This window comes from Scyliorhinus canicula, chromosome 21 (genome assembly GCF_902713615.1).
Source record: "Scyliorhinus canicula chromosome 21, sScyCan1.1, whole genome shotgun sequence".
NCBI classification, from domain to species: Eukaryota; Metazoa; Chordata; class Chondrichthyes; order Carcharhiniformes; family Scyliorhinidae; genus Scyliorhinus; species Scyliorhinus canicula.
The window spans coordinates 45726595-45751820 of record NC_052166.1 but is presented as its reverse complement, the minus strand read 5'-3'; the positions used below and the strand labels follow the sequence as shown (position 1 = coordinate 45751820).

Here is a 25226-nt window from a genome sequence, read left to right as displayed (position 1 = left end):
TTTCTTTTACTTTGCTGTTACATTTTTAATCCATGGATGATTTATAGGCATGTGTCTTTAAGGCAGCCTGCCACTTTAATTCAAGCAGAAGGAAAATGTGGCCTGTGCTTTTAATGCAAGCAGAGGATTTCAGTAGATGGAAAGATCAGCAATAACTCGGTTTGACTGATTTGGCTGGCGGCCAGCGAATTGGCCTAAAAGGTAGTGCTCTGCCCGTTAACAGGCGGTGATTAGATCTGTTCCCCCTAAAATCGTTCAGAGACTTGAAGAGCTTGCTAAGGGAGAAAACCTCTCTTTTTCCCCACTCTGTTTTCTCCATAAATATCCAGTTAATTCTCACCAAAAGGCCATTGTGAGAAGCAACTCTTTCTGCAGAAAAGCCAGATGCAAGCTTACTCCAGAATCTTTTAACTCTCTCTGCAGAACAGGCTGATGTGAAGCCAGGGGCCTCTCCTGAAAAAGCTCTGAGTAAGGTATTGCTAACTGCAAGGAAGATTATTACAGGCTGTAAACCAGAGACTTCAATCCACACATACTGTGAAGAAAGTACATGAACGAACTCATCATCTGAAGCAAGGAGTCTTATATGTTGACCTTATTATTCTTACCATTTTCCACCCCTCTGTGTTTACCTGTCTTGTGTGTGTGTGTGCGTGTGTGTGTGTATGCGTGTGTGTGTGTATAGAGGGTGGGGCAGTTAAAGGGGGAGTAAGGCATTAGCTTGTCATTAAGCAGCTGTATTTATTGCATATTTCATATTTGTCCTTATGAATAAACAGTAATGGTATTTAAACATCTAACCTGGTGACTGTAATTATTGAACCACTAAGGGCCAAAGATTTCGGGTATTTTTTATAACAACTATTGGTTAATTCACTTGAGTTGTGACTCTGGGACAACTGAGGCTGGAATTAACTGTGCACTTGCCCAGGGCACCATAAGATTTGTGATTTTGGCGGGCTCTCAGGCAGTTGTTGGGGGTCAAGCCCATGCTCAGCCCCTGGTAATTACAATCATCTATTCTCGGTGACAAAATGCCACTGGAGATACAGAGGCAGACAGTGGAATATCTGGCAGAGGTGCTAGAATCTATAAAGTACCTCGCACAGTTATGGAAGAGTCTATCCATTCCTTGACCTCTGCCATGGCTCCACCATGTGAGCACATGGGTTTCATCATGGAGAGTTTGCCAACTGCCATGGAGAGTCAGAGTCAGGTCTATTATAGGGTCCATATGTGTGAGGGTTTGCACCCGCCTCTGTCCATGGGTTCCATAGAGTAGTGGCTAAGTGCCAGGGGAATGAGACACCTGAAACTCCCTCCAGATGTCCCTTCTCCTCAGGGATATAGGAAGGTTCTCAATTGGCAATGAGGTGCTCAATTGGTAATTGGCCTCGGCAGTGTCCTCACAGGGCACTTTCAGGGCAAGAGGCTGCATCTCAGCCCAAGAGATGGGCTGTAAGTGAGACCATGCAGGAGTCCCCCATGGATCCTGAAATCCTCTGCTTGCATTAAACGCCAGGCTCTCATGGCCGACCACCAGAAGAAGGCAACCAAGGTCATCACATACAATGAAGAATCTCTCAGCAGCCTCCCTCCTCATTAGCTGCTGATGTTGGGGTCTCATCTAGCGGTTATAAAAGAAAGGTTAAGAAGTATTGTGGGCACGAAGGTGGCAAGGGTGTTGAGACACTATTATGGGATGCACATTATATAGATCTCACAATATATTCTAAAAGCCATATACAGCTGATGCTGAAATGAAAACAGAAAATGCTGCAAAAACCTTTAGAGTCATATTGGATTCAAAACTTTTAACAAGTCTGTTTCTCTCTTCCCAGATGTTGCTGCCAGACCTGTAGGGTTTTTCCAGAATTTTCAGTTTTCATTCCACAATGGAGTTTGTTCACTTGACTATTCTGCGTATTATTGGCATTTGCTGGGATGCCCTCCTTTGGAGGGCACATTGCCCTGTCTTGCTTCATGGCGACTGTTGCTGAATGAAGGAGACTAAGGGACATCTCACCTGTGTGGGCAACAATGTGGCGGTTTGTTGGAGGTCACTCTTCGTAGGATGGTAGTGTGTGTGTGTGTGTGTGTGTGTGTGTGTGTGTGTGTCTAATTTGTTTTCTTTAGGCAAAGCGGCATGGCTGAACATGTAGCAGCGACTGGACTCCCCATAAATGACATGCTAAGGAGATTGACTGAGGCCACTAGCGAGCACAAGAAGTGATGTGCTGCTCAAGCAATAATGTCCTTGACAATGTTGGCAAAAAGAAGAGAGATGGCCCATGATAGCTTCATTGGCTTCTGTGTCAGTGCAAAGTCGGGGATCCCTGGAGAGAATCATCTCTTTTTGTCCCGTGTGTGAGAATTGTGCCGAACCCCTTTGCCTTCTCGGGGTAGAGGATGTGTGTAGTGAAGTAGCTTCTGTTGGAGGCTGGCAGAAGAGGCCGCACAATCAGAGCAGGCAAAGGTTTGCAGACGAGGAAATGAACATCAGTTAGGTGCATGATTCTTGTTCAAACAGCGATAATGAGTCCTTGGCATGCCTCTCATGGCCTTAGCATCTGGAACAGGAGATGTGATCTTTAGCTTCCAGGCAGAGGTGATTGGTGGAGGGGTGAGGGGGAGTTCTCTGCTATGGTTGGGAGGGGGCAAAATGGCAGTCTGATAGTGAATCTACAATCCCTGCCATGTAAAAATTTGTATGGCTAGGGAGAGTGAATCACTTGTGGGCACATTCCCAGTGCCAGCATAAAGCACAAGCGATTCAGCTCCGGTGGCAGAACATAATCTTCCGAACTGAGAATCCAGCCCCATAGCACTCTAATTTCAGAATAGGAAACATCTAGAGCCAGTAAAGTTTCTACTTTTTAGGAAACAATGGTGCAATATGAAAATTTTTGTCACGGTGCATCTATACTATATCTGAAGAATGGTTGCAATATTGCTTATTAGTAACACTGCATAAATTTCAGCAATAAAAAATACATTTGTACATCTGAAGCAAACTGAACTAGAAATCTGTGCAGCAAAAAACAGATCCCTGACAAAGATTGTTAGCACAAAAATCAATCACAGTTTAAAGATTGAAGAATAGTCGCAGATCCATTCTGTTACCTTTTTATATAATCAGTCACTCTAATAATATATATATATATATAAATGGAAATCATTACATTTTCATTTAGTATGTCAGTGCAGAATTCATGGGGACTGAAGTACTCACTGTTAAAGTAAAAAGGACAGGCCCAACAAAGGCCCAGATGATCTCACTCTGAACGTTCAGCCAACAGTGATTGTCTGCTATGTATTTGTCACCGGCAGTTGCTAGGGTGATGGCCACAATAAAAACTGGGAATCCTAAAGAAAAAATGTAGAAAATGTTTCCGGCTTCTCATTAATAAGCGTTTCTTTTGCTTATTTTCCGTGTGCGTTAAAGAAACCTGAACATCATTCATTTCATTTTCCTAAATAGAATTCCTATTATCCGTCACAAGCCGCACTGAGGAAAAGTTGGTGCAATCAACACAGCAAGATGCTTCACTGACCCTTTAACATTAAACACCGCAATAATGATACAATATGAACTACAGGCACTGAGCACAGACACAAGAAGAGATGTTGGGCCAAGCAAGCCGCAGTCAAGTACACAGACCAAATTTGTCACAACTGTGGGTTAGACATGTGTGTGTGTTAAAACCAGTGAGGGGGCCACAAATAATTCTGCAATGAATTGGGTCCCCTATATAAACATGCAAGCCCTGTATGCAGAATTGTAATCTCCATGCACGAAGAAGTACACTAAAAGCAAGACCCTCCCACATATGATGATCTCCTCCATTCATCCCCTCACTTCCCCCACTCATCCCACCCCCCCCCCCCCCCCCCCCACCCCCCCAAACAAATGAACTACTGGACAAAAAGAGACCAGAGACCACCTGATGACTCAAAATATTAACTCTAGTTTCTCTCTCTACAGATGCTGCCTGAGCTGCTGAGGTTTCCAGGATTTTCAGTTTGTGTTTCAGATTTACAGCACCTGCAGTATTCTGTTTTTATTCCAGGATACATCACATTTGCCATCCTGGTCATCATGTAGTACAACGATAACGGTGTTGACAACCAATCTTTTCAATCAATTTCTATCAATTCCTCCGCAACAGACCCAGATATGCGGCGAGAAAGCATACGGCGGTGATAGCTTTGGGAACCGTAGCTCCAAAGTCACCTGTCCCCCTCAAGTGTGTGACACACACCATATCTAATGTTGTAAATACTGCTATTTAGAGAGTGGCTATCTTGCTCTCCTAATTTTTATCAATCTTCCTGCCTCATGTTTTTCCAGTCCTTCTTGATTTATCTCATCATCTTTCTCTCCCTCTTTGTCCTTTGGTGGACCTCCATCTTCTGCTTTGCTGTTTCACCTTCGGTTACGGCACACCTTTGAAATTATTCCACTAATTTCAAGAGCATAATTCCCTTCCAACAGAAATTTCCTCCATTAACAAGAACACCATCAGTGAGGACAGTGATTAAAATCTCTATTCACCTGCACTGCCAATCTACCAAGTGCACAGAACATCTTAAAACGAATGTCACTATTTCACTCCAATTTCAAATCTTGGGATCACCAAGGCAACATGGGAAGTGGGAGTGCATGTTTCAGCCGTTTAAAATTGCTGGGACGAGAGGTCATGGTGTTCCCAAGTTCCAAAGCACCTGCTGCCCTTGTCACTCTAATTGGTGAAGGTAAATAATAATAATCTTTATTATTGTCACACGTAGACTTACATTAACACTGCAAAGAAGTTACTGTGAAACTCCCCTAGTCACCACATTCCGGCGCCTGTTTGCATACACCGAGGGAGAATTGAGAATATTCAATTCACCTAACAAGCACGTCTTTCGGGACTTTGTGGTAGGAAACCAGAGCACCCGGAGGAAACCCACGCAGACACAGGGAGAATGTGCAGACTTCGCACAGCCAGTCACCCAAGCCAGGAATCGAACCCGGGGTCTCCCGGTGCTGTGAGAGATGCATTGCTGAAAATGTCTTGGCAACTTGGTGCGGTGCCTACTGTAGATTGCATCACAGCAATCACGGCACGCCTGTTGGTGGAAGGAGTGAATGGGGTATCAATCAAGTAGACTGATCAGTTCTGCATCATGTTGTGCCTTGTGTATTGTTGTGTCCATTAGGCAGGCTGAGAGTATTCCAGAACAACCCATGGTGCAAATGGTGCAAAGGCCCCAGAAGGGATGCCTAACCAAACATTTATCCCAGCATTTAAAAACATGGAGCAGAACCTTTGATTAACACAGCTACATTCAGAAACCTTTGATTAACACAGCTATATTCTGGTTTTGTTGCAAATAGGGAGCTAGCAATTCACAGTTGCAGATTTTTAAAATATATATTTTCAAGGGGAGAATGTTACCTGTACTCCCAGAAATATATATAAATATTTTACTAAGTGCAATGGAGCATTTGAACATTTGGGCGGGATTCTCCTTTCGCGGGACTAAGTCCCCAAGCCAGCGGGAAAACCGGAGTGAACCACTCCAGCGTCAGCAGCCCCCGAAAGTGCGGAATTGTCCGGGGGCTAGGGTTAGCGTCGCGCCACCCGGTGCCGAAGGGACCTCCGGCGTAGTTCTGCACATGCGGAGACCGGCCGGTGTATTCTAGAGCATGTGCAGGGGGTTGTCTTCTCCGCGACGGCCATGACGGAGCCCTACAGGGGCCGGCGTGGAAGGAAGGAATGCCCCCACAGCACAGGACTGCCCGCAGATTGGTGCGCCCCGATCGCGGGCCAGGTCACCGTGGGGGCCTCCCCGGGGTCGGATTTCCCCCCCCCCCCTCCCCCCCCGAAGACCACCGCAGCCGACTTACCTGCCAGATCACGCCGTGTGAGACTATGTCTAATCCACAATGGCGGAACTGGCCAAAAATGGGCAGCCGCTCGGTCCATCAGGGCCCGGAGAATTGCCGGGGTGGGGGCCGTTGCCAACGGACCCCGACCGGCGTGGCGTGGACCCCGCCCCTGCACAAAACCAGCGCCGGAGAATATGGCAGCCAGCGTTGGGGCGACGGTGCAGGATTCCCCCCCCCCCCCCCCCCCCCCCCCCCGGGGATTCTCCTACTCGGTGGGGATCGGAGAATCCCGCTTATGGTTTGGATCGCTAAATTTGAGCAGAACATTATAATGATATTTTAGAAAGCTGTCGCCAAGAAATAAGATTTAAAAAACATTAATTAACCCTAAGGTTTAAAAATTACAATTTAAGTAGCTATCTGAGCATGGCGCATTAACTGGCCGATTATATCCTTAAATAAACAACATGCACTTTTTGCTGATCTCATCTTTCGGCTTCTCCACTTTACTTGGGGTTGTCTCAATTCTGGTTGATCACCCTTCTCCATTTCCTCCTCTGAGCCACCCATTCCTCTTGCAAACCTACTGCCTTTATGTCTCTTGCCACTGCACCTTTCCATCTGGTTTTGGGTTTTCCTCATCTCCTCCTACCCGGCAATCCCATCTCCATCATTTGCCTTACCAAGTTTCCTTTCTCCACAATAGATGGCCATACCACTTCAATCTCTTCTCAGCTACCTTCTTCAGCGCTCATACAATCTTTACTGACCCCCTAATGTGCTGGTTCCTGATTTTGTCCTTTCTCAATACCACATAAATCAATCTCAGCATCTGCATCTCGTTAGTGTCCAGCTGTTGCCCCTCTCTTCTTGATGCTGCCTGGGTTTCTGCACTATAGAACAAGTCTGGTCTCACGACCAGCATGTAGATCCTTCCTTTCAGTGTTAGTGATACTTCTCTCTCATCCAACACTGCACTCCTTCCAATTACTCCAACTAGAGCTAATCTGATGCTTGATTTCAATATTTCCATCGTCTAGCACCACTAACCCCAAATATTTGTAATAACTCACTTTCTCTCAGTCTTCACCCATAATCTTTACACTTTCACTACAATTATCTTCCCTAGGCTCAGACTGCCAGTTTATAAATTGGGTCTTCAGTCTACTGATCTTCATATCCTGTCTTTCAGTTCTTCAGATACTCAGATTCTTCATCCCCACCACAGTCAGCTGTAAACATCACCGACCATGGCACTTCCCGGTTCACTTGCTCAGTTAGAACATTGTGACAACCAGGAATTGGCTGAGTGCTGATCCTTGGTGTTATCCAACTTTGGCTTCAAAACTCTCAGTCTGTCCCATCCTATTCCTATTGTCTGGCAGTCCTTGTACATAATAATCTATGTACTTCTCAGAGACTCCATGAATTCAAGAACATCTTCAGCACATTTCCTAGTTCAATGAATACAGTCTCTGTGATGCTTTGGCTTTCCTGATATTTCCCCATTGCTTGTTTCAATGTGACAATGCATCCGCAGTGCTTCCTTCAATCATGAATCTGAACTGACCTTCCTGGATTTCCTTTATTTTTCTCAGCCTCCAGTCCGTGACTCTCTCCCACATCTCAAGGTACGTGGTAGGTGTTTAATTCCTTGGTAGTTTTTGTAAACTTGAATGTCTCTCTTTCCCTTTGAATAATATTGGCGCTAAAATGCTTTGCTTCCATTGGGACATTTCCTTTTATCATAACACAACTGAATTGCTTTGTCAGAACCCTGGACCCTGTAGTCATCCAGGCAGATCCATATTTCCACTGGTATCTCATTTTTTTCATTGCTGTTCTGATTTCATCCAGATTGATGTTAATTGTCATTTGCTGATTTGCAGCTACCTCTTCTTTGTTCTCAGATTCCTTCATTTATAAACCTGTTAAGTCACTGGCCACACCTCGGTTTTATTTCATTTTCTTTCACCAAGGTTACTCTAACTGCACCCTGGATTGTACATATATTTCCCACATCTTTTGTCAACCTATCTCTAGCAGCTGCGATTTGGAAGCTATCCGAAATTATGAAATGAAAATCACTTATTGTAGGCTTCAATGAAGTTACTGTGAAAAGCCCCTAGTCGCCACATTCCGGCGCCTGTCCGGGGAGGCTAGTATGGGAATCGAACCGTGCTGCTGGCCTGCTTGGTCTGCTTTAAAAGCCAGCGGTTTAGCCCAGTGAGCTAAACCAGCCCAGTGAGCTAAACGTCAATCAGACGTCATTTAGAGTTGAAATAAACACATGAATTTAATTGAAACAAGTCTCCTCCGTACAGAAAAAACAATAGGCTGACAAGACATTGCACACATAACATTAACAACTAAATATAAAATGTAACCCTGCACCACATTTAATCTGTGAAGCACTGAAAGGCTATCTTATTAGGACATGATGGTGCTGTCAACATCATTTACAATACTCTCAGTTCAGCACCTTAAAAATCTATAATAAATTAATCTTTATTGTCACAAGTAGGCTTACATTAACACTGCAATGAAGTTACTGTCAAAATCCCCTAGTCGCCACATTCCGGCGCCTGTTCAGGTACACTGAGGCAGAATGCAGAATGGCCAAATGACCTCACAAGTTAGCCTGGTAAATAACCTTTTTTCACGCAGCCAGTGATTCGGGTCTGGAACGCGCTGCCTGGGAGTGTGTCAGAGGCAGATTCAACTGAGGCACTCAAGAGAGCTTGAGATTATTATTTTTGAGTAGAAACTGTGTGCAGGGGTACGGAGAAAAGGCAGGGAATAGCACTAAGCCTTAATGCTTTTTGGAGTGGCGGTGCAGTCACTTTGGACCGAATGACCGCCTTCTGAAGCATAACAATTCTATATTTCTGTGATACATGAGGCCTGCGAGTCCAAATAGGCTTGCGCTTTATATCGGCTTGACACTTCCCATAAAGGCAGAGCAGTGGGGCTAGCTTAATTGCTCTCACAGTGAGCCAGCACAGAAAATACAGGCCGAATCACCCGCATCTATGTTGTAATTATTTATTTAACTCCCCCCAACCCACTGAGCTCCACAATTCACCACCCGCCCAAGTCAAAAGCATTGGGTGAAGAAAAATTTGAACAAGAACAGCACAATAAAGAGTGAACTGAAGAATACTTTACCCCAACCAATCAGATAGTAGTACTTCATTCGTCTTTCTTCACTGATATTGACGGCGACGACCTTACTCCAGAGAAGTATTCCTTCCACCAGCATCCAGGCAAAAGCAGCCATGAAGAACAGATGTAGCATCGCTGTTACAACACAGCATGCCACCTAGTGGGAAAAATAGAGAAACATAAATATTGCCTTTAGGTCAACGTATCTTACATGCACAGGCTTTACAGAAAACGAGAAAAATGGATGGGGAATCAAGGATAAATAAGGCAATATTATGTTTTTTACAGTTAAACGTACTTTCTACAAAATATTAGCCAAACTGACAAAAATTCTTGCTACTCGGTATGTGATCTAACATAGAATAAATGAGTCATAGTGAAAAAAATGAAAATCGCTTATTGTCACGAGTAGGCTTCAATGAAGTTACTGTGAAAAGCCCCTAGTCGCCACATTCCGGCGCCTGTCCGGGGAGGCTGGTACGGGAATCGAACCGTGCTGCTGGCCTGCTTGGTCTGCTTTAAAAGCCAGCGATTTAGCCCAGTGAGCTCCATCCTTGAATATAATGGGCGCGATCTAACAAAAATAACAGTCCGTTCTGGGTGAGATTCGAGGTGTCGTTCCCGGTACTCTGGGTTTTGTCGGGCCTCAGTAGGGAATACCCCGTTGAGGCTGCACTCAGTCAGTGCAGGAAGAGGTCGGGGCGCCACAATCTCTTGACCACCACCCCCCCCCCCTCTCAACGCCCCAACTCACCTGTTGGGGGTCCCCGAGTCGCCCCGCATCCCACCTCATGCGGGCAAGGTATCTCCGGGCCCAATCCCTGGCATGGGCAAAATGCCACCTTGGCAGTTTCCCTGCCATCCAGGCAGCACCAACCAGGCACCCAAGTGGCATTGCCAGGGTTCCCAGGTGGAATGGGCAGGGTGTCCAGGTGACAGTCAGGATACCCAGGTGGAATGCCCAGGATGCCAGTGCCAAGGTGGCACAAACAGTGCCAAGGTGGCACAAACAGTGCCAAGCTGCCACCTGCCCAAATACCAACCACCTGGGGCTTGGTTACGCCATTCTCTCTGGTCTCCGTTTGTGGGGGCCAGTCCTAAACGCCGCCCGGTTTTGTGTCTCCATCGGCGAAGCCAGTAGATCTCTGGTGCTAGCTAGATCTGGCGTTGGTAGAGCTGAGTTCACTTAACTCTGCAAGCCTGGGTCCCATCCATTGTGGGCAGGATCCAGATCCCAACGTCTCAGAAGATCTCGTTAGATCTCGCGAGGCGTATCGACCATCAGGAAACGCGGAAGAGGCCTCTCGCGGGATCTACCGGCCGTGTCCCATCGCAATTCCAGCAAGGCACGGCCGGTAAATCATGCCCATCATTAACAGTCAGCAGATTCTACCTTATTCAGTAACACATTCAGCACATGTCAATGACAGGCGTACTGCCAGGGTGCCAAGCTGGCATTTTGTTGTGCGCGATTGAGCCGTTGTTGCCCGGCGAAAGTGTTGAGGGGTGGGGGGGCTGTGGGAAACTCCAATGTTGCGTTAAGGCTGGTGGGGGGAGGGGGGGGGGGGGAGGGGGGGATTTGTTTGTGGGCCTCGGAGATCGGGACACCATTTAAAAATGTGGTGTCACGATCTCTCTCTGCAACAGAGTTCCGCTGAGTGGAGCTCCCCGTTGTAAAAAACGGGCTATGTGCGGCCTCAAAAATGATGTGCTTTATGAACCGCACTCTCAACCTGTCCTTCCACGTTCAATGGTTTTTGAACATAAACATAGGTGGTCCCTCTGCTCCTGCATTCCCTTTAGAATGAAAGCTTTTATTTTATAATGTTCATCCTTCAAAAATGACTCACCTCATATTTTTCTGCATTGAACGTCATCTGTAGCCTTTATGCCCATTCCAAAAACTGTGTCCCTTTGAAGTTCTGCACTCCCCCCTCCCAGCTTACAAGGGATATGCTTTTATGTTGACTGCCAATTTCTTTTGCTTCTCTTTGTTTCTCCTATTTGCTTTTTCACTTCCCCTCTGAACCTTTCATAACCAGCCTCATTCTCAGCTGCATTTGCTACCTGACATCTACCATGAGAAAATTTTTTGTTGGCAGTGCCACGAGGGTAGATCTTCAGGCGACATCCATTGGGTGGGATCCCCTTATGTACATTGGGGGTTGCCCGTATCCATTGGGAGGGGTATTGTTGTCAGTGCCCTTTGATCTCGGTGGAGCCAGCATTGGCGGCTCTATCAAGCCCCGTCCCGCCAGCTTGACAGTGAAAACCAGGCACCCAGATTTTCTGTGCACAGTGTGCCATTCACCTGAGGAAGGAGCAGTGCTCCAAAAGCTAGTGTTTGAAGCAAGCATGTTGGACTTTAACCTGGTGTTGTAAGACTTCTTACTGTGCTCACCCCAGCCCAACGCCGGCATCTCCACATCATAGTGTGCCAGAGAATCTGGAGAGAAAAGTTGGCTGTGCGGTGGAGAGTGGCACTCCAGTTTCCTCACCTCACCCAGCACTCGGAGCACAGTGTGAAAAATTCCACTCAATGGCCGGGATTTTCCACCCCGTTTTGGTGGGCAGGAATGACGGCAGAGTGGCGAATCCAATGGGAGTCCCCAAATGGCTTTTACTCTGTTGAGCTTTCCCCTTTTGATTGTCCCTGCTCCCACTGTCAATGATGTAATAGGGTTCCTGTGATGAAAGTTATTCCCACCATTACCATACTTTTCTGAAGTATCATTCGCAGGCTTTCCTGCTCTATTATACCCCACGTATGGATTTCCTTACCAATGTCAGGGTTTGCAACACTTTTTGACAAACGGGGACCTGCCGAAGAGAACCCGCTTGGGATGCACAGGTAAGTGCAGCTCCCAAGGGGGGCGGTGGTCATGCCTGGGCAGTACCTTGCCATGCGGGGGCTTCCAATGGGGAGGTCTTTAAAAAAAAAGGCATCCTGATCTCTTGAATTCTGAGGTTTCTGATGGGCGAGCTCATTCAGAGACCACCCCGCCAGCGTGGGACCCTGTGGGACCGCCCGCCATGGTTTTTGTTGACCAAGTGTCAAAAGATATGGCGGGAAAAGCTGGCAGTGGGCAGCACACCGCTTTACAGGCTTGAGGAGGCACTTTTCCAAAAAAAAGACCTGAAAAATTCCTCAGTGGTTCTTCGTTTAACCTGTCTAACCCGTTTTGCCAATTGTCCCTTGGCTGTACTTTTACTCTTTCTGGACAAGCAAGGTTCTGATCATTTACTTGCATAATTAACTTATGCCTTTTATCCACTTTCTTTTACCTGGTTTGTTTTTGCCAAGTCACTTGCCACAAGAAGAGCCTCTGCTGCGACTAGCGCAGAGATGAGATTTTTATGCACGGTGGTCCGATCTGATTTTGGGACGCTGCAAGACAAACATTGATTGAATGTAAAAGCAGTAAATAACACTGTTATAAATGCAATGCAGGATATAAAACATGTCTTGTGATCGCTTATAAAAAATTCCTGGGTTTTCGAATTAACTGTAAATAGGTGTCAGACGACATTCTCTTCCAGCGCCCTCTTATTCTGTTAGACAGACCGAGAGGGTGAGAGAGAATTCTGCTCATTGTTTGATCAAACAATTGCTCTGTCGAATTCTCAACCAGTTCCCAGCAAATGCCACCCAGATAGCACTGAGCTGCTACAACTCAAGTTACTGGCAACTTCATTGGGAAAAAGTACAACGTTTCCCATTTTCCCAGCCATGCACCCCTCATTGTTCCACACACACACACACAAGCAAATTGAATCACCAAAAAAAACAAATAAACTTCAGCAGGGAAATTTATCTGAACTACTCTCGTTCTACCAGCACTACTTTGCCCCAAAGCATGGTGAGGAATTTCCTGGCTTCTGTTAACAGAGTTCACTAGCCATTATGATTCAAGGTGGACACAGCTTGTTTGGCGAGTGCACAGGCAGGAAGATCTGGTCCCGTACTGCTTGGATGATACATTAGCAAATGTAAAATGTGGACAATAAAAAGCGCACACTTAAGTAAAAACACATGAAAATTGCTGACGGTGTACAGCATACAGGAATCAGCAGAAAATAAGAGACTACTAACCCCACCACTGAGAACAGAATCAGTGTGATCACCAACGCGCAGAACGATATAGTGCAGCCAATCAGTGTTAAATTCATAAGAACAGTTTCTTCATGAGAGCTTCTCTAGAAATATAAATACAGTGTATTTTCTTTTGATCAGTTCCAAAATACTGTAACAGAATAATTGATCATGATTATAACCCAAAGATGAGTCTTTCGTGACTCCAACAATAGGGATTGGACCTATCAGATGGATCTCCCTCGCATTTACAATATAGTTATGATGTTACAAACTGGGTTCCATCTACTGCACAGCAAAGCCTGCTTCGGAATGGGTTGCGTGAGAAAACTATTCAAATTATAATTTTAAATATAGTAGTTAGACTAAAAAAAATTTCCGACCAATGCATAAGTATTTACATAATAAGAACATTTGCTACAAAAACAGAAAAAATGTTTACTTTGTAAGTTTTACCTTCACTTCGTAAAGTTGGAAAAGCAAAGCAAAATTTGTAGTGTGATTGCAGAAACAGGTTGTTGATTCAAGCTCAGACTCGACTACTCTGCACCCATCTGTAGACCAGCTTCCGCCTTTTTCTGGCCTGTTAGTGGACAATTCAATACATTGGTGATATGCATGCGAATGTATCTTTTTAAAATACTTTGACAATTTGCTGTAAAGGAACCTTTTAAAAATGTGCTCACGGAATATTAATAATAATCTTTATTACTGTCACAAGTAGCACATTAACATTGCAATGAAGTTACAGTGAAAATTCCCTTGTCGCTACACTCTGGCGCCTGTTCTTGTACACTGAGGGAGAATTTAGAATGTCCAAATTACCTAACAGCACGTCTTTCGGGACTTGTGCGAGAAAACCCACGCAGACACAGGGAGAATGTGCAGACTCTGAACAGACAGTGACCCAAGCCGGCAATCGAACCTGGTGCTGTGAAGCAACAGTGCTAAGTTTGATGAACATGATGTGGAGATGCCGGCGTTGGACTGGGGTGAGCACAGTAAGAAGTCTTACAACACCAGGTTAAAGTCCAACAGGTTTGTTTCAAACACGAGCTTTCGGAGCACGGCTCCTTCTTCAGGTGATGAAGTTTGATGAAGTGTGAGGTTAAAGAAATTAAGCTAATGCTGCTTTCATTCTTTGTCCAGAAACGATTCACAAATGATAATCCAGGTGTTGGACTATTGTTAATTCACGTTTGCATTCTGATTTGACAATATTCAATTGGAACCTACCTAATTTTCATGTATGGATCGATCTGCCTGAACTGTAAACAGAAAAATACTTTTCACTGTACCGCGGTACACGTGGCAATAAATTTAAATATTGAAGTAATGACTAATTCATGGTTATTAACTGATACAGATTAAATCAGCAATGATGTGTAACTCTGTTATGGTTTATGGACATATAAACAGAAATGTAGTAACCTATATCAGCATCTTTTAAAGAGAACAAATGAGCCAATGTTTCAGGTGGAAAATAATAACTTTGAGAACTGGCTCCACCAGTTAACTGATAAGAAACAACATTTTGTTCCAACTATAAACAACTATTTTCAGAGTGCTTTAAAATGGTCTTTCCACATTCAGCTCCAGGGTCCAACTGCTGGGACAAATCCCAACACGTCCCAGTGAATTCCCAGCTCCCGACCCTGACCCTAGCGGGTCACGTGACCCCTTCCCTCAGTGAATGTACTTTAAAGGGGCTAGCTACTGCAGAAACCTCCAATACAGTGTCAGCCTTGGCTCATTTGGTAGCACACTCACTTCTGAATCGTAAGATTCTGAATTCAAGTCTCACTCCAGGGCTTGAACACAAAACATAAACAAAGGTGGACCCTCCGGTATAATACTGAGGAAACATTGCATTGTTAGAGATGCCATGCTTTGGATGCGACATTAATCAAATGCCCTGTCTGCCAGCTCGGTTGATGTAAAAGATGCTGTGGCACAATTCTGAAGACCAGGGGATCAATCCCCGGTTTCTTGTCCAGTATTTATCCGTCAAGCAATATTACAAGAAACAGATGGTCCAGTCATTATCACAATGCTGTTTGTGGGAGTTTGCAAATTAGCTGCTGTATTTCCTCATTACAACAGTGACAACACTTCAAGAAGTAATTCATTGGCAGTAGAACGGTTTGAGATCCCTCCATGGCCAAGAGAAGTGCTATAAAAGTGAACGGTTTTCCTTTTTTTTCCAGAACTCAAGGTATACCTCCAAAGAAGGATTTTCATACAATATATTGAAGACGTTTTAGATGCTGATAGGCCACTGTATAAATGGCCCACTTTCACATGTAGGGGGGCGATCTAACGGGAAAACAGTCCCAGATGGAGTCCCAGTGCCCAGAATGACCCCACTATCAAACAGCACTCTGTTTTTTTTTTGGGCCTCAATGAAGAATTAGGCTCCATATTTAAGTGTGTACGAGGCCACGTTCCAATTTTAGGTAGGCATCCAAGATGTTTGAAAAGCCACCTTTACCTTGCTGATGCCTGTAAAGCAGACACAAATCAAGCATGGGGTGATCAGAACGCACTAAAGTTGATCCTTTTCACCCTATTTCCTGCCTCTTTTAAAATTCAGAATGATTAATATAATGTGTTCCTTATCATAAGTTTTGATCTTAAAACGTTGATTTTTTTTCTGTGTTGACGAATTTGGAATACTCACCTCAAACTAAAATTCCAAAAGACGCAGATTGAATCCACAGCAAGACTGGTCTAAAGGGGGAAAAAACAAACTGAACTGAATATTAGATAATTCAACAAATGTGACTCTGAAGTACTGGAAATCATAATGACTTACATTTTTTTTATCATTACTCGTGTCGTAAATGGCGCTTTTGTGTTTTCTTCATTTGCAATGTAGGTTAAATGTTGCCTAAAACCTATAATTGCATTTCATATTTTCTGCTTAACATTTCAAATGCTCTATATTCAATTCTTTCCCTGTTCCTGTTCCTCTCTGAAACCTCACAGAAGTGAAATAAAGGGCATGATATAACCAAATTGCAACAGAGTCCCATGATGAGAGCGTTTAGCCGGGTGTTTCCCGGCACTCGCAGCACCGAGAAACAGCACGCTATCTATCGGGACGTTGTTGCATTTCGAGGACTCAGGGGGGAAACGCCCTGCCGAGGTCGCACTTAGTCCCCTTTCCTGCAGGAAACTCCTCAGTGCAGGAAGGGATCGGGATGCCATTTTTAAATGACTTCCAATCTCTCAACCCCTCCTGACATGACGCCCGAATCCCCCCAAAGCCCCAACCCACCTCTAAGAGACCCTCCGCACCCCACCTCAAAGGCACATGGCACCCCCAGGTCCGATCCCCAGTGCAGGAAAAATGTCAACATGGGACCACCAGCCGGCAGTGCCCCTGGGCACCTTGGCAGTACCAGGGTGCAAGATTGGCCGTGAGAAGGTGCCTGGCTGGCACCAGCAGTGCCAGGTTGCCACCTTGCCAAAGGGCCATCACGTGGGGGCCTCCGATCCCCTGAGGGAGCCCCCACAAGTGCCGCCTGGTCCCCGTTTGTGGGGACAGCCTGAATGGTGCTTCCCCCGAGGTCTCCAAGCCGAGGCGGTTATTTGCTGCCCACAATGGGCGGGATTCAGATTGTGCCGTCTCGCGAGATTGCATTAGTCCTGCGAGGTGTGGCGAACCGGGTAGATCCCGGAAGAGGGATCTCGCGGCATCTACCAGCCGCGCTTTTTTTCTGGCGCAATGTAGCCAGTAGATCGTACCCATTGATTTAATAGGTACAAAATCTTGACGAGCTTCTCTCTGCAATCTCATCTCTCTGCCCTCACTCACTCTTACCATCTGCAGGGTTTAAAAACGAAGTTTCATTTTACTTAACTGTTATTTTGTGTTTGTTAGGATGGATTTTCCTGGTCTTCCAATTAGGTATACTGGATTGGCTGGGCCCAAAATGAGTAGGAGATGTGTTTCTCCACCAGCTGGGTTGAAGGCAGAGGGGAATGTTGAGTCCAGTGGGCATCATACACACCACCTACCTGCCTGTCATGATTTTACCAGTCGTGGAGTAGACGTGGGCGGCACGTCAACATGCAGAACGATGGAGGTTCTTAAAATGGGCAATTAATGCCATTGGCAGAGAGGCCCACACCAATCCGTCAGCCTGGCAGCTTTCCGTTCGAATGCAGGTGGTGGGTAGGGATGGGGGTCTCTCTTTGGTGGGGTCCATGGGACTGCCTTACCCACAAGGCATAACCATCCCTCCCTATCCGGGTTCACCCCCGCATTGGCCTTTCCCACCATCCCCCTCGCCAAAGCTCACCAGCTTGGCCCCTGCCAGACACCAGACCCCATCTGTCGGGCTGGACTGTCTCCCTTTGGCCTAGCTGCAGTACCAGCAATAGCCACCCATCCCGCTGGAGCTGCCTGAACTGGAGAGCCACCAACCTCTGATTGACTGGCAGCTCTCTGAGTTTGGGCTTCCTGTTTCTGAGGGACAGTAATTCCATCGCTATTCAATTAACAAACAATCTGCTGCTTAATGGCTGCAGAGCAGCTGTGAGAATCAATGGCAGGCTCTCCTCGACTTTACAGTCAAGGTGGCGGAGACTACAGAACCCATTAAGTGCAGCACTATGTCCGTCGGGGAGTTTGTTTAATTTCCAGGTCATTTAAATTAATCAACAAAACACCAGATGGATTCCATTTCTGGCAAACACCCCTCCCAACCCAATTCTCCTGTATTTAAATTTCTACACATTAGATACATTTAAGGGAAGGTGGATAAGTATATGAAGAATGGATTGAAGGGTTACATTGGGCGATTTTAATAAGGATGGGCGATTTTAATAAGGATGAGAGTTGAAAGGTCCCTGGGTAAGGCGCTGGTTTTAGTTTTCCAAAATTCTCTGGTTTCGGGGAAAGTTCTTGTTGGAAAATAGTGAACGGAACTCCTTTATTCAAAAAAAGGGAGGGAGACAGAAAGCTTAACATGTGTCATGGGGAAAATGTTATCAGCCGTTATTAAAGATTATAGGGGGGCATTTGGGGAAAAAAGCATGGTAATCAAGCTGAATCAACATGGTTTTGAGAGAGGGAAATCAAGTTTAGCCAATTTCTTGGAGTTCTCTGAAGGAGTCACATGTGCTGCCGATAAAGGGGAACCAGTGGGTGTACTGTACTTAGATTTCCAGAAGACATTTCATAAGATATCATATCAAAGGAAATTGCAGAAAATAAAATCTTATAGTGCAGAGGCAACATCTTGGCATGGATAGAAGATTGGCTAGCTATCAGTAAGCATAGAGTAGACATAAATGGGTCATTTTCTGGTTGCCAATTTGTAATGAGTGGTGTGTCACAGGGATCAGTTCTGGGCCCCAACATTTTACGATCTATATAAGTGACATGGATAAAGGGACTGAAGTTATAGTTGTGAGTTTTTTTTGACAAGACAAAGATAGGTAGGAAAGTAAATTGTGAAGTGGTCATAAGAAGACCACAAGTGAGTGGGTAATGTTCTGACAAGTGGAGTACAATGTGGGAAAATGTGAAATTGACCATTTTGGCAGGAAGAATTTAAAAAAGTGAATAATCTAAACAATGAAAGATTGCAAAGTTCTGAGACACAGGGGTATCTGGGTGTCCCAGTGCATGAATCTTAAAAAGCAAGTATGCAGGTACAGCAAGCAATTAAGAAAGCTAATAGAATGTTATCAATTATTGCAAGGCGAATTGAATCAAGAGACGAGAAGCTACGCTTCAGTCATACAGAGCATTGGTGAGACCACATTTGGAGTACTGTGTTTGGAGTATTGGTTACCTTATATTTTGTTTAAATAATTTAGAGTAACCAATTATTTATTTTTTTCCAATTGAGGGGCAATTTAGCGTGGCCAATCCACCTTACCTGCATATCTTTTGGGTTGTAGGGGTGAAACCCACGCAGACACGGGGCGAATGTGCAAACTCCACACGGACAGTGACCTAGGGCCGGGATTCGAACTCACGTCCTCATCACCTCAGTCCCAGTACTAACCACTGTGTCACCGTGCTGCCCTTTGGTTACCTTATTTAAGGAAAGATAGAAATTAATTGGAGCAGTTCAAAGAAGGTGTACCAGACCGATACCTGGAATGGGTGGATTGTCTTTTGATGAATGGTTAAACAGGCTAGGCTTGTATCCACTGGAGGAGTTTAGAAGAGTAAGAGGTGACTTGATTGAAAACCATAAAATCCTGAGGGGTCTTGACAGGGGGATGTGGAAAGGATGCTTCCTCTTGTGGGAGAATCTAGAACTCGGGGCCACTGATTAAAAACAAGGGGTCACTCATCGCAGACAGAGATGAGGAGAAATACTTTCACTCAGAGGGTCACAATTCTTCTAAACATTCTTCTTCAAAAGACAGCGGTAGCAAGAGACTTGCAGTACGTTTAAGGCAGAGGTAGATGGATTCTTGATAAGCAAGAGGGTGAAAGGTTATCGGAGGTTTACAGGAATGTGGGGTTGAGGTTACAATCGGCTCAGGCATGATGTTATTGAATGGCTGAGCAGGCTCGAGGGGCCGAGTGGTTCACTCCTGTCCCAAATTCATATGTTCATATGAAAGGTAGAAGGAAGCTTGAATGGAGCATAAACACAGGCATGGGCTGACTGGGCTATTTTAGTGCAGAACATTCTTTGTAACTTGCTACACTCTGGTGTTTCAGGGTACAGCAGCAGGTACAATAAAACTCACACCACCTCTTTTTCTCATCTTCTAAGCTCAAGCTCAATGACATCCTGTACTGTGGATCTTGGCTTTTCAGCAAAAATAAAAACTGCCGATTTACACCTAAACTTATATTTTTTATGCTATTCGAAATAAATAAGAGAAGAGGACCACACGGCTCCTCGAGCCTGCTTTATCATTCAACACGATCATGGCTGATCTTCTGCCTCAACTCCACTTTCCTGCCCACTCCCCAAAGGACTTGATTCCTTGGGAGATCAAATATCTGTCGGTCTTGGCCTTGAATATGCTCCACAATGGAGCATCCACAAACCTCTGGGATAGAGATGTAAGAATTCGCAACCCTTTGAGTGAAGACGTTTCTCCTCAGTCCCAGATGATCGACCACTTATCCCGAGACTCTGCCCTGTGTTTTGGAACCCTCAATCAGGAGGAACAGCGTCTACTCTGGAAACCCCCTTCAGAATCTTGCATGTTTCAATGAGATCAACTCTCATTCTTGTAAACTCAAATAGAGGATCGGGGTCCAGTTTATGCAGCCTCTTAAGGTTGGACAACGTTCTCATCCAAGGTACCAACCTAGTGAACCTTCTCTCTGCCACCTCCAATGAAATTTATGATTTTCTTAGTATCAAGTTTTTAAAAAATGTATTTAAGTGACCGATTGAAATAGAAAGAACGGAAAAGTAAGCAGGGGCGATCTAATTTTGATACCTTATCCCAAGGATACGCTTCTGACAATGCAACATTCCATCAACGCCACACTGGAGTTCCCAGAGTATGAATGAAAATCCAGGCATGTCACTTCAACCCCAAACTTTCCAAGTCAGAGGAAGTTGTTTTACTAGCTGAACTAAGCTGACAGCATAGTTACAAGTCGCCAGTTAAATATAAATACATATTACTCTGCGTATTTAGTTGGTTTCAATAAAATGATCAGCAGTAAAATACAAACCCCTACCTTTACTCTGTGTTGCAATCTGTACTGTGTGGGTGTGCTGACTGGCTGACCCCTGTGATACACAGTTGATGAAATAATTGCTGATGCAACCTGCATACCTCCATGTCTGTGGACAGCATGGAAAACATTAAAATTGACTCAAAGCACATGGGTTTTGAAGGTTAAAGCATCTCAAATCTTCATCAAAAACCATACTATCATTTACAATACCATAGGCACTGAAAAACATTAACGAGTTGATAGAATTGTTGTTGTAATCCTGCCTGCTTACCACTGGCTGGGGTCTAATGGCAATCCCACAATCCTGAGGGAGTATGAGCTTCCCAAATGAGTCGGGCAGAGAAATTATTAGCAGGTCCCTGCATAAATAAAGCTGACCAGTATGGAACCAGATAGAGAGGAGTGAGCAGCAAGGGAGTTACTTCTGCTGTTGTATATATATATATATGTTATTGTAAATAAAGTTTTCTTTCTGTTCTATCATCTCGTGCTGGATTCTTCGTGACTCTCGGAAAACTGGCGACGAGGGTTAAAGTGGACAGCTGTCTACGCTGCTGAAGCCACCACCCTGGATTTTTGTTGGATACAGGTTGGAAGTTGTTTTCTATTCAACCATGCCTCTGTATGGACGTTTGGATGTCTTTGATGCTGCACTGGAAAGCTGGAACCAGTACGCACAATGGATGTGTTACAATTTCCGGGCAAACAACATCACCAAAAACGAGCGCCAGGTGGTCATTTTGCTCACCGCCTGCGGCCCGCATACGTTTGGGGTGATTAGGAGCCTTACCTACCCAGCTACGCCGGACACCAAGGCGTTTGATGAACTTGTGAACTTAGTGGGGCAACATTTTAACCCAACCCTATCCACGATAGTCCAGCGTTACGGGTTTTATACCGCTGAGAGGACCCCAGGAGAATCCCTTGCAGAGTTTCTATCCAGGCTACGTAGGATTGTGGAGTACTGTGACTATGGTGAGACATTGTCAGAAATGTTACGCAACTGTTGGTTTGCAATGCAGCCATACAGAGAAAGTTGTTAGCTGAGCCAATATTGACTTTTCAACAGGCCATTCAGATAGTATTGTCCTGACAGAGTGTGGAACGGGGAGTGCAAGAGCTACAGGGATTGGAGGTGCACGCTTTGGGGCGCAACCCCTTCCATCCAAAAGTGTCTCCCCACACCCCTGCCGTACCTTGGGTGGGGCGACGACCAGATCGATGCCAGTGGCAGCCGGACGTTCCTCCCCAAAGGGAGCCTTTCTCCAGAACCGGGAATGGATGAGGAGCCATGTCAGTCTCACACTTGTGGCCGCCGACCCGGTCGCGGACACCGGTCCTGGGGGTGCCAGAGGCGCCGGCATTACGCCAGAACCTGGGGCCAGCCCAGGAGCCGTACATCCATTTGGATGAACCTGTGGGGACTACTCCTGAGGACGCGGAGATGGAGGATGACTGCCTGCAGCTGCATTGTGTAGCAGCTCCCGGTGGCCCGCATTAAGGTGACAGTACGGGTCAATGGTCAACCGCTTGAGATGGAGTTGGACGCTGGTGTAGCGGTCTCCGTGATTGCCCAGAGGACATTCAGCCACATCAAGCAGGGTATACAGATCCTTACATTAACTGATACACAGGCCAGGTTGGCCACCTACACGGGGTAACCATTGGACATTGCTGGAACTACGATATCTCCTGTTGTTTATGGACGCCAGGAGAAGCGTTTCCCACTTATCGTGGTGCCCGGCCATGGGCCCAGCCTGTTGGGTCGAGACTGGCTGCGCCATTTGCAGCTGTATTGGCAGCACATCCTTCAAACAGGTTCTGGAGGGTTGACGGAGGTTCTAGGACAACGTCCTGCGCAACGCTCGAGAAGATGCATTTGTCTTTCAGTACGCATGGCCTCCCCGAGGTGCTCGTCAGGGACAACCACTCCTTTCACAAGTGAGGAGTTTGCAATGTTCATGAAGATAAATGGCATACGCCATATCCGCACCGCTCCATAACACCTGGTTTCCAATGGGTTGGCAGAGCGCTCAGTGCAGACATTCAAACGGGGCCTAAAGAAGCAGTCTTCTCGGTCTATGGACACGAGACTGGCTCGTTTTTTGTTTTCATGTTGGACCACTCCACATGCGGTGAATGGGGTAGCTCCCGCGGAACTCCTAATGGAGTTCGCACCCACCTTAGCATGGTTTTCCCGGATACTGGTGCAAAAGTAACGCTGCACTCAAGAACGGCAGGGACATGGCCTTTCTCGGCATCGGCCAATTCGGCAGTTTGCGCCCGGTGACCCGGTGTTCATTCAAAACTTTGCTGGTGGTGCCCAGTGGGTCTCTGGCATTATCTTTCGACGCGTGGGCCCAATCTCTTACCAGGTGCAAGCCCGGGGTCGTCTCCAGCGCACATGTAGACCACGTTCGGTCCAGAATCTCTTCCAAAGATTCCCTTCCCCCGGAGCTCACTTCTACAGCCACAAAGACCAGACACAGTAGAGGGTATTCCTCACGATCGTCCTCTGGTGCCGTACTCAAAGCCTGCGCAGGTCATTGCAGAACCGTGTGGAGATAGGGACGCCGAGATGACAGAGGCAGTAGACTCCAAGATGGAGACACAGGATGCCTAAGAAGGGGAATCCTCAGTCCTACGGGCTGTGGATGTCCAACCATTACGCCGTTCATCACGGAAGCGCCGTTCTCCGTTTCGTTACACGCTGCCCGATCCAGCGCCTTGTGCAAATGGTGTCCAGCCTGTGGTAAAACAAGTCCGACGCCCTCCTTCGCCAGGGTCTTTGGTGGATTCCTTGGACTTTGGGAGGGAGGGATGTTATAACCTGCCTGCTTACCACTGACTGGGGACTAATGGCAATCCCACAATCCTTAGGGAGTATGAGCTTCCCCAATGAGGGGGGCGGAGAAATCATTAGCAGGTCCCTGCATAAATAAGGCTGACAAGTATGGAACCAGCTAGAGAGGAGTGAGCAGCAAGGGAGTTACTGCTGCTGTTGTGTGCATATATATGTTATTGTAAATAAAGTGTTCTTTCTGTTCTACCAACTCGTGCTGGATTCTTCGTGGCCCTCACAAAACTTGTATTATTTGGAGATTTAATTCCAAATACATGAAATGGCAGAGCAAAAACTCCCCGTACATTTTGTGTATATTTTACACCTGGCTAATTAACAAAACCACAGAATGTTTGAGTCTCAAAAGCATATTATTAAGACATCTGTTTGAGTAATGTTTCCTTTTGCCTGGTGTGTGGTGTCCACTCACCATCTGCTGATACGGCCCACTTACCCAAGTCTGGCATAGCTGAGAATGAAGTACAAACTTCACAATATACTTCGGAGTTACTTCCATATGAAATGCCAAAGAACATCAGGCTACAGATTAAGTTAAATGGTACCTTGACTAATAATTCAAAACAAATCTCTGTAGCACTGCCACATTGAGCCCCTAACTCCATGTCTGAATGCCTACAATCAGGTTTCCAGCCCCTTTATACTACTGAAACAGCTCTTAGTTATATCCTATGTGACCAACGAAGATAATCCATCCCTCCTTGCCCTGCTGGACCAATTTTATTATTGTTTTTTTTTTAAATAATTTTTATTGAAAGAATTTTTTACATGAAGATATTTACCCCAACTAACTATAAAATATTACAAAATATTCCCTCTTAACACGCGCGCGTTGTCCCTCCCCCCTCCCCCAAAAACAAACAAAGCAACAATCAACATCAAACATGAACAGCGAGCAAATTTGCCCGCATTTCAACCGTAAATAACCCACCACAACCGTTGTTGCCACCCCCCCTCCCCCTCCTCCCCCCCGGGTTGCTGCTGCTGCGACCTCTGTACCCTATCTCTGAGCCAAAAAGTCGAGGAAAGGCTGCCACCGCCTGAAGAACCCTTGTACCGACCCTCTCAGGGCGAATTTAACCCTTTCCAACTGAATAAAGCTTGCCATGTCATTAATCCAAGTTTCCACGCTTGGAGGCCTCGCGTCCTTCCACTGTAATAGTATCCTTCTTCGAGCAACTAGGGACGCAAAGGCCAGTACTCCGGCCTCTCTCGCCTCCTGTACCCCCGGCTCCACCCCAACCCCAAAGATCGCAAGTCCCCATCCTGGTTTTACCCTGGATCCCACCACCCTCGACACCGTCCTTGCCACCCCCTTCCAGAACTCCTCCAGTGCCGGACATGCCCAAAACATATGGACATGGTTCGCTGGACTTCCCGAACACCTGACACATCTGTCCTCACCCCCAAAGAACCGACTCATCCTTGTCCCCGTCATATGGGCTCTATGTAGCACCTTAAATTGAATGAGGCTAAGCCTCGCACACGAGGAGGAAGAATTAACCCTCTCCAGGGCATCAGCCCATGTCCCATCCTCTATCTGTTCTCCCAG

At 45.9% G+C, this 25226-nt stretch overlaps 1 protein-coding gene across 1 annotated transcript in view; it reads right to left on the bottom strand.

Moving 5' to 3' along the window:
* Window positions 1-25226, bottom strand: part of adgrd2 (adhesion G protein-coupled receptor D2) — a 221947-nt gene that overhangs the window by 137094 nt on the left and 59627 nt on the right. The window contains exons 11-17 of the mRNA XM_038781796.1: window positions 20815-20920; window positions 15817-15866; window positions 13593-13719; window positions 13137-13240; window positions 12329-12431; window positions 9047-9200; window positions 3233-3366 (exon numbers count right to left, since the gene is read on the bottom strand). Coding sequence (XP_038637724.1) covers window positions 3233-3366; window positions 9047-9200; window positions 12329-12431; window positions 13137-13240; window positions 13593-13719; window positions 15817-15866; window positions 20815-20920 — 778 coding nt within the window. The remainder of the gene's footprint in view (window positions 1-3232; window positions 3367-9046; window positions 9201-12328; window positions 12432-13136; window positions 13241-13592; window positions 13720-15816; window positions 15867-20814; window positions 20921-25226) is intronic.